Source organism: Ornithodoros turicata, unplaced genomic scaffold (genome assembly GCF_037126465.1).
Source record: "Ornithodoros turicata isolate Travis unplaced genomic scaffold, ASM3712646v1 Chromosome56, whole genome shotgun sequence".
Taxonomy (NCBI): Eukaryota; Metazoa; Arthropoda; class Arachnida; order Ixodida; family Argasidae; genus Ornithodoros; species Ornithodoros turicata.
In genome coordinates, this window is record NW_026999384.1 from 712,827 (window position 1) to 728,779 (window position 15,953).

Sequence of the window (15,953 nt, forward strand, 5' to 3'; positions counted from 1 at the left end):
CCAATATATCGAAGAGTCTGTATATGCTTTTGCGATTCCAGTTTTAATGAGTTTCCATGCCGAAAGAATGTTTCCGATATGAGTTGCGCCGTTCCTTGCAACGACGTTATGTAAGACATTGGTATATACTATAGTGTCTTTAGTATGGTCCATGTATTGACCTAGTCCACATTTCGTTGTACACTGGAAGTACACGAATGCGCGCTTCTTAATTGTCGGGGATACCATGTATTCTAACTCGTTTTTACCATCCTGATGATCGCACCTAATTAGTCCTAGTCAATCTGCCTTACGGATAAGCGCCATCCCGCTCAAGGAGCAATAACAACAACACCAGCGACATCCCCAGAAGCGGAAGATGGGAAAAGCGTCATAGCTTTCTGATGTCACGTGAGCGCCAGCGCTCAACGTCATGTCTTCACGTACACTGCTAACCGTGGGGAATATCCTGCTACACAGCCACCAGATGTTCCGTAGCAGACGTCAGGAAAACACGCTGACGGTGTCGTCTGCGAAATACGCAGTACGCCGCTCCCGCTATTCCGCACCGTGTGAATGTTCAACATAACACGAGACGGAACTTCGGCTCTGTGAGAAGTGTTTTGGCATTTTTCTTTCACTAGAATATTCCGTGAGTATGTCGCTCGTGTCCATCCACGGATGAGTTACATTTTGAAAGAACAGGGTGCTTATGGAGGTCTTTAAATCATGTTATGTTGTGTCTTGTGCTGTCTATCTGCTTTTGTATGTTGCGCTCTATATCATTTCGCTTTAAATTTCTTTCACGATTTACAGAGGGGTGTGGTAAGAGCGTAGTTCGACGAACATGTCATGATCACGTCTTTTGTACTGATTTAATTGTGGCCAAAAGGGCCCATAAGAGAGGGATTATCCCCAACGAATAGAGGGCTTTACTATTGCGACGACAGGTGGCGGGCCATACGAAAATGGCGCTTTGGCTACTCGACGTCAAGGCGTCATTGCGGGCCCAGCGACCCCGTCGGGAGACACACGGGAACATAGAGGTGCGAAGTAGGAAGCCCACTTCTACGGGGTGCCATTGTTGCGGGGACGCCGCGGACGATAGAGGCTCTCTTGGTATGTGGCGGCGGCGGTAACTCAGGCAACTGGCATGGGCCTGACACACTAAAGTTTTGCTCGGCGACCGCAGCGCCAACTCCCTCCTCATGTGAAGCGCCCCCTTTCTATAGACGGTCGCGTCCGGTGTGTCCTCTGCCTTCGTTGAGCGCGGATGTCATCCCTTTTGTGGAAGTCATTGCGCCACGATTTTTCAGAGCCGCAGTTTAGGCGATACATAGAAAGAAACACGCACAATAGGATCCTCAACTTTTGGCAGGCCCCAGGCAGCTTGAGGCTTGTGTTGTGTTTGTGTGCTTCCATGTTCCAACGTCAGAACCTAAGTTGAGTCGTTTACAACCATAGTTTGTAGGCGTACAACCATAGGCGCTCTATGGTCTCAGTCGCTTTTGCGCCAAAAACCTCCAATTATCATTATCATCATCAACCTCTGAACAAGTTATTCCGTCATGTTCACCAGATGCTTCGAATTTGTGTCTTGTTTATATACCTCGACCATCTCTGTAATACCGACCATAACACTCGCACCTAGCCCCAGCGCCGCTGATTTAGTTTCGCCAAGCGGCCGCCGCACGTTTGTGGCGCTGAATGCGGGACCCTCGGCAGACGACGCATGCTATGCGGATACCGTCGCTGCCGTCATTCGCGTTTGGCTCTTTGCTGGTTTCCACGCGGTGGGCAGTGTTCGTCTCCAGTGCATGGTTTGTCAGACGTGAGACGTGATGGTGTACTGCACCGTCCCGCTTTGCAAGCCGAAGAAGGCAGGGTCGGACCCAAGTATTTCCTTCCACGAGTTCCGCTCAAATGCTGCCTTACGGGAGAAGTGGCTCGAAATATATCGTGGGGTCCTGACACAAGTAACTTCATTGCGATTGTTTCTTTCCATACGGTGTGCTTTATGGACGGCAGTGCGTATCATAAATAGTTGTATCTAGTAGCTGAGTACTTTTTACGCATCTCTCTCTGAAAGAACGCATGATAAACTGTGGCCTACGACTAGGGATGGGCATAAATACAACCTTTGAATACTTAAATATAAATACAAAATAATTTGTTGAAAGGGGTGTTTAATATACATACAGTATCTAAACACCATAACTACTACCATAAATACTGTGAGGAAGATGTCATCTGGAACTACAGAAATAACGATGATCATAACAAATCAGGAAGGAAAAATAGTATTTATTTGTTAGATTATCATGGTAATTTTAAAATTACAAGTCTTTTGAAGACTGCGTCACTTCGGCGTCTTGTGTTAGGCCGTACAATCTGATTCGCAAAAGACATCAACATCTTGGCAGGTGCCGATGAACAAAGGCTTGCATTAAATTTGACGAATATGCTTGGTACAACAAGGTAATCAGCCGCGACCGTTCTCTCCAACAACAGGAAAAACTCGCCATCTAAAATCGTTTTTCGGCTGCATGTTAGCCCAAACACTGCGCCCTTCTTCCCAAAAGGTCAAATGCGCAGCATATTTAAGACATGAGTCAGTATATTTTTAGGAGTATATACTTGGGAGTATTTATAAAGTATTTACAAGGATAAATACCCCCAAACGGATATTTGAATATAATTATAAATACGTGTCGTATATATACCGGGTGTCTCGTTAAATCCCCGGGCTAAATAATTCGCGAACAGGTGCACCAATCGACGGACTTTTTTTTTACAAGTATCTGTCCGATACCACCTACAAGCTACGCACCGTGTGAATGAGTGGGAGGCGCTCATTATTTAAATAAAAATTCAAACGAGTTTCGTAGAAAAACATAACTTCTAAAGCAGGGCGCCGTCGACATTAAAATGGGTACTACCCCTTTTGGGACCTTCAGTGGACACCTTTTAGAGAAAAATCTGCCACCGAAGCGGGTCATTTGTTGCAGTAATTAATTGGTTTCGGTTTACATATTTTGGTCGCGGCTAGTCACAGTGAAGCGCGTATATTTTAAGTAGTACTTTAATTACAATGTATTTAAATACTGCCCACCTCTGATTCCGACATACTACTCGACAGCGTGTTCACGGCATTTCAAGGCCGAAGTTTAATGATCACGAAGTTTAGGTGGCCTTGCATCTCCCACGAGTACGAAAGGAACACAAAGAAGGCACCACAAGGTAGTGTCGCAGAAAAGCCACCATCAAGAAAAGTTCTCAAAGTGGCTTCTATCCGAACAGCTTCATAAAGGTTAGCAGAGCCTTGTAATGGCAGACCGAAAAAAAAAGGACCGATAAGTAGGAAAACAAAACAAGCAACTGCTGATTCAAAACTGAAGTGCTTGCTTATACAACAAATTCTTTTGGACGCCATAACTGGTGTCGGTCATCTTTTGCCAGGAACAGTTTCTTCTTACGGTGGTATTCACCCATTCTCTGTAACTTCTCTGCATGTTAACATGGAATGCCTCTCACTTTCATTCTAAACATTATTGTGTAGCTTATGTCACCGTCATAGTAGCGTACAAAAAAAATCACGGTGTTAAAGGGGCTATGAACTCTACTGAGCAGGCCCGCCGACTGTGCCGGTTTCAAACAGCTATTTTAACTTGTTGACTTTCGTATGACCTTTTCTATAAATCAATCTGACTGGTCCGTCTCTTCACCAGATGTGGCACGCTGCTCGTCAACCATCATCTCAAATGACAATGTTCTCGCTCCTGATTTGTTGATAACGGGAGGCGGAACCTATTGTATACATTTAAGTGGCAGCATTATGGCTACGAAATAGGCTCCGCCTCCCGTTTTCAACATATCAGGGATGAGAACGTCCTTTTTCGGGATGACAGTTGGTTACGAGCGTGCTATGTGGTGAAGTGCGTTGAGCAGAACGTTATATGTACCTCGGCGTTGGCGTCTGATTGGGTGCTACAATTCTTCAAGTGACGTAGCAATGGATAGAGGTATCCTGGATGGCACTGAGTCTACTCGCCCGTATCCCAAAAAGAAAAGAGAATTACGAAACGTAGAAGATCAGTGTTACACATATTACACCCGTAAGTAAATATACCTGAATATAGGAGTTCTTACCTCCTTTGATACATACTGCAGTTGCGAACGCTCCGTTATGCGACTAAAATAATGACTTTTTTAAATATTATACGTGTTCAAGAACAGACGCGAGGGGCTTGCTGTTGACGCACGCTCATAAATTTCTGCATAACGCTGTAGACAACACAGCCATAGGAAATAGAGAGTACAGTTACGGCTTAAGGCCCTACGTAAGCCCCTACAAAATAATTGGAGGTGCAGGATTCCGTAATGCACTCGTAGGTCACAGCACATATAGAATATTATTGGTGGACATATTGGTACGTCATCAATAATATATCGCACATTACAGATACGTGAAACTAGAACTAAATATATGAGCGACAGACGACATAAATTACATGCAATACTGATCAGAAAAACTACAGGATATAGTAGCCCGTTGTGTCATCGCCACTGGTAAAAGTGCTTGCTGCACTGGAACGCGCCACCGTTCTTCGTGCGTAGCGTACGGAAATACGTACGCGCGGATTTCGAATCACAAAAACTGTGTGTATCAAAATCACATGGAAAAGGGTCTAAACTTCACCGGCCCAACTGTCAAAACCATATCGGTTTTAGGTATCATGTAATATTAACCATCGGTTAATGGAGCGCCAATGCACTGTGACAGCGTCCCTCGTGCCGCTGTAGCTCCTCATACCACAATCAGCATCCACTATACGCAAACCAACAATAACTGTATCAAAATCAATAGCGCCGTTTATCCTCTTACTCCATACTGCAGTTGCAAACGTGTTATTAACTGACCAAAAAGTAAAAGTATCGTATCAGAGTTAAAATTATCTGCGCCGCTTCGAGTGTCGCTAAAGCACCGTTATTATTTTTAGAACGTGTTTACACAGTACCACCATTTACACCATTTTTGCACCGTATTATTCTTACCGTAACGGCATCCTCGCTAGTACGCTCCATGCGCTGCTCGCATCGCCGCCGCCGTCAGTCCCACATGGATGGCACTCAATGTACTGCTCTGTAGACGAAAGCGTTCTCGGCGAACGCAATGCATCCTGGACAGGTCCTGGTCGCACGTCACAGCAGGCGTAAAGGCACACGTGACCTTAAAGATGGCTGCGCCCGTGATCGGCAGCCAAACCGTTTGTAAACAATGCGGTTGTTGTTTCTGCTCGACGTTTTGAGTGTCTTTCGATCATGGTAATTATTTTTATCCGATAATCTCGCAGTAAAACGCGCAGTTTTCCACATAAGGCCTCGTAATGTTGACGACTTCCAAAGATGTGATGACGACCGCGCGTTACGACTCACTGTGCCGATGCGATGTACTTAAACTAATGAGAAATGAGCTACCGCGTTGCGGAAGAAGCACCGCGTAGTTTACGCTGGCAACGACGGAGATATGCGGCAGGCGGCAAACGGCATGTAAACAAGGTCACATGACCTCAAAATGACGTTTTCTATAACGTGCGACCAGGACAAGACGGCGGTTTTGCCAAAGACACCCGCTTGATGGTAGGTATAACAGTGGCGGGCTTGTGTCACCCCTGTGATCACTACATCTCGGACGCACGCAGCTCCCTCGACGAGTAACGTGAACTCCCTACTTAGCACCCCTAGGCACGTTCTCTCTCGACAGAATCGCCGACCCTGTAATGACGTTATGACGTCAAGTGGTGAATGCGCCATCTTCAGATGACACACATTCTGTCGGTGCCCCGGACTCGATAGGTTAAGCCCTATCTTGGCAACAACACCCGAGCTTGGGCAGTTCTGTTAGCGTGCCCTCAGTGTACATCCATGTGGCTTATAGTACCATTCTGTAAAAGTCTCGTGATGACCTTGCTGTACTTGACCCGTCTTCCCTCTGTCCCTCGCCGTCCTTTCCCTCTCAATTTTCCCACGTCTGTGGTGTATACTATATACGTTCCCTATTGTGTGTGAAGTAAATGATGCAGTACCGTTCTTTATTGCCGCAACTCATGCTTTTTTACTGCACCATTGCGTTCCTTAGGAAGGTACTTCTAGCTTTTTTTTATGTAGTCCTCTAAGTACCACATATATATCTCTTGTACGCAGAGCCCTGGAACAGCCATCAGCAGTGAAGAATTTGGACTGCATTACGTCAAGGCTTATTTTGATGCCATCGGTGTCGTAAGTTGCAACCACAGTTTTTAATACACACTTAGCACACCCTAAAAGGTCCCCCCCCCCCATTAGAATGCGATAACAATTTCACTTCCAATCACGTTCTACGCTATGTTAATTTTCTACTTGTTATCATAATTCAAACCTTTGATTCATTCCGTTACCAGATTTCCATCAAAAATATACAGGACTCTTTCTTGCTTCGGCGCTAACGACTGTGCCTCGTTGCAGCTCTACATCGGTGTTTTTATTGCATGCTGCGCGTGCACGCGCGTGCCATGCCAGTCCCGGCGAAAAACATGGTTGCACGTTGCGAAGCGGGCTGGCGTCGCTGCCCGAAGGACGTGAAAATGGATGTTGTCGGTGGAACGTCTGCGAGAGCTGTAGAGCAGTGAATCGGTATTGGAAAATGAAGCACTGCGCATCATGCCGCGCATATACGGAACACTACGATCTGACCCGTTCCAAATCCCCACGGCCACGATAGGTAAAGCACGCGCTTGTCCTGTTGTCTCGTTGGATGCCGCCAATCGTCGCTTCCTGTGGATCCCATTCGTTGCCCCCAAAGACGGCTCTGTTTTCACTGTGCTTTTCTTCTACAGCGTAGCGCTGTGGGAACTAACTTTGCTCGCATTATACTGATTGAAACACGTACTTTCATTTCAAAACAAGTTGTCTTTGCGTTTTAGCGCCCCTTTAAGCCACCAGAGGATACCTTAGACACAGTTAAGACACCATAATATACGTAACTGGTGCTCTTGCTGTGTATCTCATATCATCTTGCACGGCGGGTGATGGCTTGCATAATTATTGAGGAACGCCCTGAAAGAAAACATTCTGTGTCGGTAACCTGGTAAATAAAAAGAAGTATGAAGCACAGGAAGAAACGGTGAAGTTAAACACAGGTCTACGGTCTACCGGTTTACGTTTTAATTTCTTTCGTTCTTTTCTAACTTTTCTGGTTCGGGTATGAAGTGCCGCACTAGTTAATTGTTTAAATGCGCTGAGTTCAAACATGGCAACGAAATCAGCCAAAGGTACCGACTTTTATGGCACTAAAGAGTTTTCTTGTCGCCGCTCCGTAAATGTTTGCGTACATACGCAACGAATTTTATTCGTTATAAATTTTGTAATACGGTTTACTTTTGCAAACGTAAAACTGTACACAGTTTCTTCCGTATTTAAAGCTTATTTACAGGCAGCATGGCGGTAATTAAATATAAATCAAATAATCAAATAAATAATAATTCAAATAATCAAATTCAAATAATCAAGTTTTGAAATAATTCAAATAATCAAGTATCGGAATGCCATTGAAAATCACAGAAAATTTTCACCTTGATGGTGATAGTGATGTGATAAAGAAAAAAATGGGGTTAAAACTTTCACCTTGTTCACTTGCTCCTCGGCTCTTCTGTACTCGTATTGAACTACTTCTATGGAACCATTGGACTGTGTCCAGAAGTAGATTGCAACTGTTAAAATGAGCAATGACTGCAGAGTGGAGAGTCAACTTGTCTGAAACGGTATCGCCACTGCACTGTAAAAGCCACATCGAGGCGCAATGGGCTGGAACCCATCACTGGAGAACCAGCCTGTGCCCTGCTTCGTAGACAAGGTTGTAAGCCATTAACACATCCGTCACCAACGGTGCGGGTAAGGATCGGATGCTACCCAAGCAGCAAAATGTACTGAAAGTCGGGTGCAATAGGGGTGGACGGGTAGGTGGAAGTCCTTGAACAGACTCGTGAAACTAAGGAACATCGATAAGACACATACCGTCCACCCCTATTGCACTCGACTTTCAGTACATTGTGCTGCTTGGGTAGAATTTTCAATTGCTTGCAGCGTAGATGTAGATTCAGTGAACACAGCCCATTCCCGCGGGATAAGATCAACGATGTGCTGCAGAATGAAAGGTATGGCATAGAGTTCCGCAGCTCTGGAGGAGGTTTAATGCGAAAGGTGACGGCCTTCCACTACGCCTTCGGTTAGGATGACGAATGCCGAGGCGGAGTTGCCATTTCGAGGCTGTGCGCCATGGGTGTATGCTGCGGAAGAGGTAGGAAACTTCGCGTCTACCAGAGCATAAAAACGGGCTCGAAAAACTTGTGGGAGAACCTGATCTGTTTGTTCCAGCTGGTCGGTTGCCAACCGTACCACCCACTCACGAAGGTGAGTGGCACAGGGAGGAACCAGGGGGCGGTGTGACGCCTTGTCCGGCGGCGTGTCCTCTGCCCTACTCGATGGAAATCGCTTTCAGGACGGTATCGGATTTTCGTGAGGCAAGTGGTTGATGCGAACGCAAACGTAGGAAGTGCCGAGCCACTTCACGCTCACGGAGAACGTCCACCGGGAGTTCACCAGCTTCAGCCGGAGCTTGCCGTGTTTCAGACATTCTGAGAACTCCAAAGCAGCGGCGAAGGCTTCTGGCAAATAGAGCGCGAAGAGTATTGAATGACGTTGTGGAAATTATGTGCAGGATTGGAAGGCTGTAAAGCACAGCAGGCCTCACCAAAACCGCGTGAACGGCTAGAAGGGAGCTGATCAGCCCCACTTCAAGTACTGGTATCATCAAAGACGTTTATTCTTGGGAGCCATACTGTGTATTCACACGAAGGACATTCCCCAAAATACAGGGGAGAATACAAAAAAAAAAAAAAGTCATAGCTTTCTGCTGTCACGTGTTATGCGTCACTCAACGTTATGTCTTCATGTAGACTGCGAACCGTGGGGTATCCTGCGACATTAGATATTCCGTAGCAGACGAGAGTGAAAGACGCTGATGGTGTCTTCTGCCAAGTGTCGTCTGCTATGAATGGCGCCGTGTGAATTCTGCACGTAACATGGGATGGGACGGTACTTCGACTCTGTGAGCATTGTTTTCGCTTTTCGTTCCACTAGAATCTTCCGTGAGGATATCCTCCGTGTGAATACTCGGATAACCGTAATAACGATAATTTCTTCCCGCTGTGCGCAGTGTGGGTCAGGAATAATTGGGGGTATGTTAACGGAAGAGGCTCAGCGGGAAAGCCGACAATATTGAAGTCAACCAGCTCGCGTGGCGTAGCGGTTAGAGCGATCGCGCTCCATATCGAGAATGGGAGGTGACGCAGGTTGGAATCCCGGCACCGGCTGTGTCGTATGAGGTTTTCCCTGGGTTTTCCGAAGGCTTTCCAGTCGAATGTCGGCACAGTTCACCCTGAAGCAAGCACAGCATACTCCCGCACCTTAATGCTGTCCTCTCTCCACGACTTTACGCACCTCATAGGCATAGTTGCTTCGGGGTGAAAACTCGGATTTTGAAAAAAATATATAGAGGATGAGGCTCTTAATAATTAGTAAAGAAAAGTATCCGTTCACATTTCTTGATTGGTTCGCTGGATTTTCTAGCTTTCAACTACTATTAGGGGTACGTTTACACGTGCACTCTTAAAAGATAAGCTCGCGGCATAACGGATCATTACACAGAAAGATCACTGCTGATGTCACGAATAGGCGAGACGTCTCTTCACGACCATTAAAGGGACATTAAAGTGACAAAGTTTCCCTCTGCTGATGTCGCTGCCTTGACTCAACATAAACGAGCGGAATTCATCCGCTGCGTCTTTCGGGATTTATGAGCTGAGCGAAATGAAACTGCAACGCGCGCGTTAAGGCCAATATCCATGGAGCGAATGTTGAGCGAAAAAGCTGCGACCGAACTCAAAAATGTGAGAGTCCGCCGCCGATCTACCCATGCCACATATTTTCGCCAAGTGTCCGCGATTCCGGAAGCGCCAACTGCAGATAAACCAATCAAAGCGCCCTTCCGCTATGAATCTACGCCGGCTAGGTCTTGTCGTCTGCAAGTAGTCGTCTGCCCTCGTGAGTCGCCGTCGTCGTTGTCCTCTTCTTCTAGCTATGGGATGCTGTCGTCTACTCGCTGTTTCGCCTATACTGCATCGCAAGAACGCCAGGCATTCTCTGCCAAAAAAACATGTTTTCCTTTCGTAGTAGTGAATGTGCCTTTCGGTACATTACTGGGCACACGTTTTTAGGCAGTTGGTGGATTTAGTTGCAAAATTTGTGACATTAAATGCATTTTTCGAGCAACTGATGAACTGAGCAGCTTTCACCTTGTGCTCTGGCAACAGTGACATCAGGGCATGACTTTCCGACACCGTCCGCTAGTTTTTCGTCCCATGGAGCTGGTGACGGCGTACAACTGTGGGCGGAACGCGCGTGGCAGTCTGCCGCGCAAACTTATCAAACTTCAAAATTCCTCTCCATGAAGGTTGGCCTTTATCCCTCCCAAAATGCCCGATGAGGCACAGATGGGTTTCAACTTAACGACCTCTCTCGATGATTGGACCGATCGTTCGCGCGGACCAATCGGAGGGCGTTTCCTCATTGTGGAGCTTCTTGCGTATAGGGGAAGGATAAAGCGTCAGTTGTGGCTTCTTTCGCTCATACATCACTAACGACGTATCAGTTTACTCTAGTTGCTTTTGTGCTGGTGTCAAGGTAACAATGTTTTTTTTTAATTTCGCGAGGAGAAATAATTGCACTCTGGTGCCTTCTAGTGTAATTTTAACATTACGGTTGTGATGGCGATGGTGCTGGTGATTTCGATGACCCGGGGTCTTGCGCAGTGCGCCGGAAACCTTCGACAAACATTGCCGGAGGCAATGTTCAGCTTACCCACATTGTTATTGACCTCGACTTCGTACGATAAGTATTCAGGAGAGGAAGGGGAGGTCAGATGCGGGGAAATAAGGATACCGTGATGTTACACGTAAGGTATGTCTGCGCAGTGTGGCGACGTGTCGCACGTGCCGCAGGGTATAGGACTGCGGATAATTTGGACCGCCTGGGGTTCTTTTGACGTGCACACGGTGCTGGAAGCAATGTTTACTTCCCCCACATTGCTGCCGTCCTCGGCCGGGATCGAACCCGCGATCTTGAGCTCAGAAAACCAGTGCGCTACGGACTGAGCTACCGAGGACGGGGTAGCAGGTTGCGCCTGATGGGAGTGAGACAAGGAATAGACGTACACGTCTATTCTTCTGTACTTGTACGTCTATTCCTTGTATCGGTCGGGGTTCCTTTCCATCATTCAGAATATAGTGCCGTTTGTGCATTTAGACTTTTTTACTTTCTTCAGTACCTCTATAACGCCACTTTTTGATGTGTAATTAGTGTTGATACCTGTTACCAGCATAAAACGCGATTTCTGGTGACGATTTCTGGTTCTCCTGGCATGTGACCAAGCTGAACATTTCAACTGTCTACCGTTTCTACCTGTGAAAAACCACTCGTATTCCTCAATTAAGTACAGAGAACAACATTTCGTGGGTTCAATCGTATCACGGCATTAAATTTGTCTGCTGAGTGAAATTAACGCGAATCATTTCAGTTAATCATATAGTAAAAACGAAAGAAAGGGGTTCCATACGTTCTACCAAAATTGCCTGAATTTGACATATATTTGTACCTTTTAGGACTTCGATGACTCCGCTTGCCGCCCTCAGTCAAGGTACATTACGTCCACCGGTGGGACCAACATGCCTTTCCAGGCTCATCCATTCTCCCATGTAAGTTGCACGTTTGAGTACACGAGAGAATACAACCTTTCAAACGTTACTTCGTAGTAGATACTGTGCTTAAGAGTGATGCATTGAAGTACATACAGGGAGTCCCAGCTAAATGCGAACATATTTATTAGAAAATATATACATCACTTTTTCCGAGATGAAATCAATTGCAATATAGCGTATGCTGAAGGGCACCCCTCAGGAGGGCATTAACAAACTCCTAAGCAATGTCTTTCAATAATGAACTTTTTAGTTATAAAAGCTACGAAGTTGTCCCAATGACAACAAATGATCTATCTCTTCGGTCACCTGATACCGGAGCCGTTTTCAGAACAAAAATCTGTAGGATAGATCGTCCAAAAAAAAATCGTGAAGGAACACCATTTTTTCTTTATTTTCTTTGTTGTGCATCTTCGGAGACACGAATATCCTCCAACCACAATGTGAGAGGGTGAAAGGGCACGCTATCGCCTCTTGCGTCCTGGAAGAAGATTAAGAGAGAACAGAAAACGCAACCCAAGATAAGGGCAGTTCCGCTAGGGTCACCCGATACATTTTGTTTTTGTTTTGTTTCCGCAAGTTAAAGCTCATCTTCTACGCACGACGCGGCATTCTGCTCCTTCACCCTCTCACACTGGAGGTGAAGGAAAGGCGCATCTCTGAAGATGCGCAATGAAGAAAACACTGAAAAAAAAAAACGTGTTCTTTCACGATTTTTTTTTTTTTTTTTTTTTTTTTGCGGACGATCTCTCGAAGAGAGTTTTGTTCGGAAAACGGCTCCGGGATCAGGTGACCGAAGGGACCAGATTTTTCTTGCTGGGTCCACTTCGTAGCTTTTATAATTAAGGGGTTAATTATTAAAAGTGATTAAGACTTTGCCTTAGGAGTGTGCTACTGCCCTCCTAATGAGTGCCCTTCAGCATATGCTATATTGTAATTGACTTCATCTCGGAAAAAGTGATATACGTATTTATTTAAAAATAAAATATGTTCGCATTTAGCTGGAACGTCCTCAAGGCTGGCACAGCGGAATTACCCTGTCGCTGTGACCAGGAAGAAATGCATTTAAAGAGAGAGAGAAAAAAATTGTGTGCGAGAGAGTACGGAAACTCTCTACAGCAGTGATTCTCAACCGATGGAAAATGTCACGGGGAAATAAAACCAGGTAACGTCCGTCTCCAAACGGCCCTTGCGCGCACACTCTGCGTATAGTGTTGTCGAAGGTAATGTTCTGGGATTATAATGACGATTAAACAGGAAATACAGGCTTTCGGGACATCGAGGGACTTATCATGCACTAGAATTTTATGTCAAGCTAGGCTAAACTAGCTCAGCTCTCTAGCGACTTCCAATGGACTTCAACTGATGCCGCTTGCGTCGATACCGTCGTATGAATGTGTGTATGAGTTAGCAAAAAGGTAAGAGTGAAAGGAGGATGAGTGGGAGAGAGTGGCTGGTTTGTCCCTTCTGATCACGCGCCATTGAAAGTCTCTGGGGAGTTGTGTTAGCTTAGCTCAATTGGTAGAGCCCTGGGCCGGTAATCCAGAAGATGTGGGTTCGAGTCCTACAGTTGGCTGACCTTTTCAGTGACTTCCATCTTTCATCATTTACCTTGGGGGAACATTTGGCCACGTGTGTTGGTGTAAGGCACTACTTCCTAACGTCAAGATTACGATAAGGTGATGAACTTTCTCGTGACCTAGGTGCGCGGCTCGGCAGTTCTGGGATTTTCGACAGGAGAAGGAAGGGGAGAGGGTTCTTCTATTATAAAAGGGGGTGTTTCACAAATAAAAGTCTTCGGTAGGCAGTACAGTGCTGTGTTTGTCTCGACCTTTGTCCTTTTCGTTGCCCCATAGCAATGCTTTTTTTTCTCTCGCTTTTAGTATGGATCACCAACCCGACCGGATTTTAACTTTATTTATTTGTATAAAATAGCTTTATACAACATTTTAGTGCATCAAGTTCAACGCACTCCGTTGCTCTCAGGGCGAATATACCCAGGGTTGCATACCATTCGCAGGACATATCCCTCACCAGGAATGCCTTGACGGTATGTTATGAAGGTTCCTGGGTGCGCACGGTATTGGAAGGCTATCTACCGGTTATGTCGCTCACCACACACAAAGGAAAATAACACGGCTTGTCCCCACATAGCATACAGTGTATAATATGTAAGAAAATGTGGAGACTGTGGGTGCAATACTGCGACGAACAAATTATCAGTTTTGGTTCTCAGTGGTTCCTGGTTGTGCGGTATCGATATTACACTATCACGAAACGTTTGTCCTTCTGTATACTTCCAGGCCTTGGAGAACTATACACAAGCGGCAGAAAAGGTAATTATGGAAAAGTCAGCAGTACAGGCTCTAGGGGAAAAAAAAAAAAGTGCCAGCAAGAGCTAGTATGGGGATCTGGAAACTTGCACCATGTTGGATAGAAATGTAACAAGATGATGATTCTATTCCTGCCGATCAAAAGTACCAACACGTACTGACACCATTTCGCCGCATTTATCTTTCTTCTGTCTACCGTATTGAAAAGCAACTGAACCCAATGGCACAGAAATAGAAAAGTAGCAATTGCCATAGCAATACTGTATATTTATTTGGTAATATGCTCCTCCCTATGTTTGCCTACCCAATCCACGCGCACGTATTGCAAATGTCACTGAAAGCCAGTTGCGGTTGCCGTCCGACAATGCTGCATGCGGGAAGGCCTTCACGCCGCTACGGGCTTTGAAGTCCCCTTCCTTTAAAGGAGCATGGAATTGCCATTTAACGTGGCTTGAAACGGTGCTTCATCTGTGAAGCTGTCCGCTAGGAGTCGCCACGCAAAATATTTTCGCTCTGTGGCGTATTGTCACTGCGCAATAAAATATACAAAACACAGTCGGGGAAAGCACTTCGCGGACGAGAGACACGATCCCCGCGTGACGTAGAAACTGCTCGGGGCCTTTTTCCTTTGTTTTGTCTTCTCGGCTCACGCATCGCTTATACATGCTTGAGCTGTGCCGTTAGACGTCATTGGTCACGTGCCGGAGCCCGTGGTACGTCACGACGTCTTCTCGTTCGCCCGTGCGCTCTGGAGAGCACGTGGAGAGGATTTTTTTTTTTTTATGTGTGCGGATCAGAGCCGCGCGCGTGCTCTGTAGGTCACCTGCGCTCAACGTTCTATCGCAAGAGCTCGTTTTATTCGTTGCAGAGGACGTCGCAGCGAAAAACATACAATATTTGGGGCGTGACTTCCATGCTCCTTTCACGCCTCGTCAGTGATCGCCTGACCTAGGTATAAATTAGTCGAAACCTCTAAGGGAACTGTGGAAACTGTAGAGTCTAGGCGTGTATATGCACCGCAACTATCTTTTACACTCCGTCCAAAAACAATCCAATCCGGAGGTAATCCTTAATGGAACATGGAAGTGACGCCGAAAATACGTTTTGTTTTTCACTGCGCCGTCTTCTCCAACGCATAAAATGTGTTCCCGCCAAAAAATGATGAGCGCCGGTGACCTACAGAGCACGCGTAGGGCTCTGTTCCGCACACGTTTAAAAAAAAACTTCTCCACATCAAAGAGCGCACCGGCGAAGAAGAAGACGTCGTGACGCAGCGTGGGCTCCGGTACGTCACCAGTGACGTCCAACGGCACAGCTCAAGCATGTATAAGCGGCGGTGAGTCGAGTAGAGAAAACAAAGCAGACAGGCACTGAATACTTTCTACGACTCTCGCCCTTTCTCCCTATCGAAATTGCTTGGTCCCTGGCCAAATCCAGCCCAGCAACGCTCTGCGCTCAAAGCTCTTCTAACATTTGTGGACACCATCGAACTTCGATCGTTATTGTGAAGGGGCTCGTTACATTATTCCCCCCATTCCATCCAGCAATGGGGTAAAGTATCGCCTGCGGCGATGAAACTCCCCATTCTCCAAGGTCGCAAATAAAGTTGTTGTTGTTGTTTACTTTCTACGTCACGCGGGGCTCGTGTCTCTCCTCCGCGACTGCTTTCTCCGACTGTGTTTCGTAAATTTCATTGCACAGCGACAGTACGCCGCAGGGCGAAAATGTCTTGCATGGTGACTCCTTGATGAAGAGGGATGAAGCAGGGTGTCGAGCATGGGAAATGTCGCTT

The 15,953-nt window shown here is 46.2% G+C and overlaps 1 protein-coding gene and 1 long non-coding RNA gene across 4 annotated transcripts in view; one reads left to right on the forward strand and one right to left on the reverse strand.

Moving 5' to 3' along the window:
- LOC135374414 (uncharacterized) overlaps positions 1-5,109 on the reverse strand; it is a 42,971-nt gene extending 37,862 nt beyond the window's left edge. Inside the window, exon 1 of the long non-coding RNA XR_010416889.1 lies at positions 5,035-5,109. This is a non-coding gene — a long non-coding RNA (uncharacterized LOC135374414). The remainder of the gene's footprint in view (positions 1-5,034) is intronic.
- The window catches only part of LOC135374413 (uncharacterized), a 60,989-nt gene that overhangs the window by 1,004 nt on the left and 44,032 nt on the right, over positions 1-15,953 (forward strand). For all 3 annotated transcript variants that reach the window (XM_064607378.1, XM_064607379.1, XM_064607377.1), the window contains exons 2-4: positions 6,184-6,258; positions 11,736-11,828; positions 14,132-14,164. In XM_064607378.1, the coding sequence (XP_064463448.1) occupies positions 6,184-6,258; positions 11,736-11,828; positions 14,132-14,164 (201 nt within the window). The remainder of the gene's footprint in view (positions 1-6,183; positions 6,259-11,735; positions 11,829-14,131; positions 14,165-15,953) is intronic.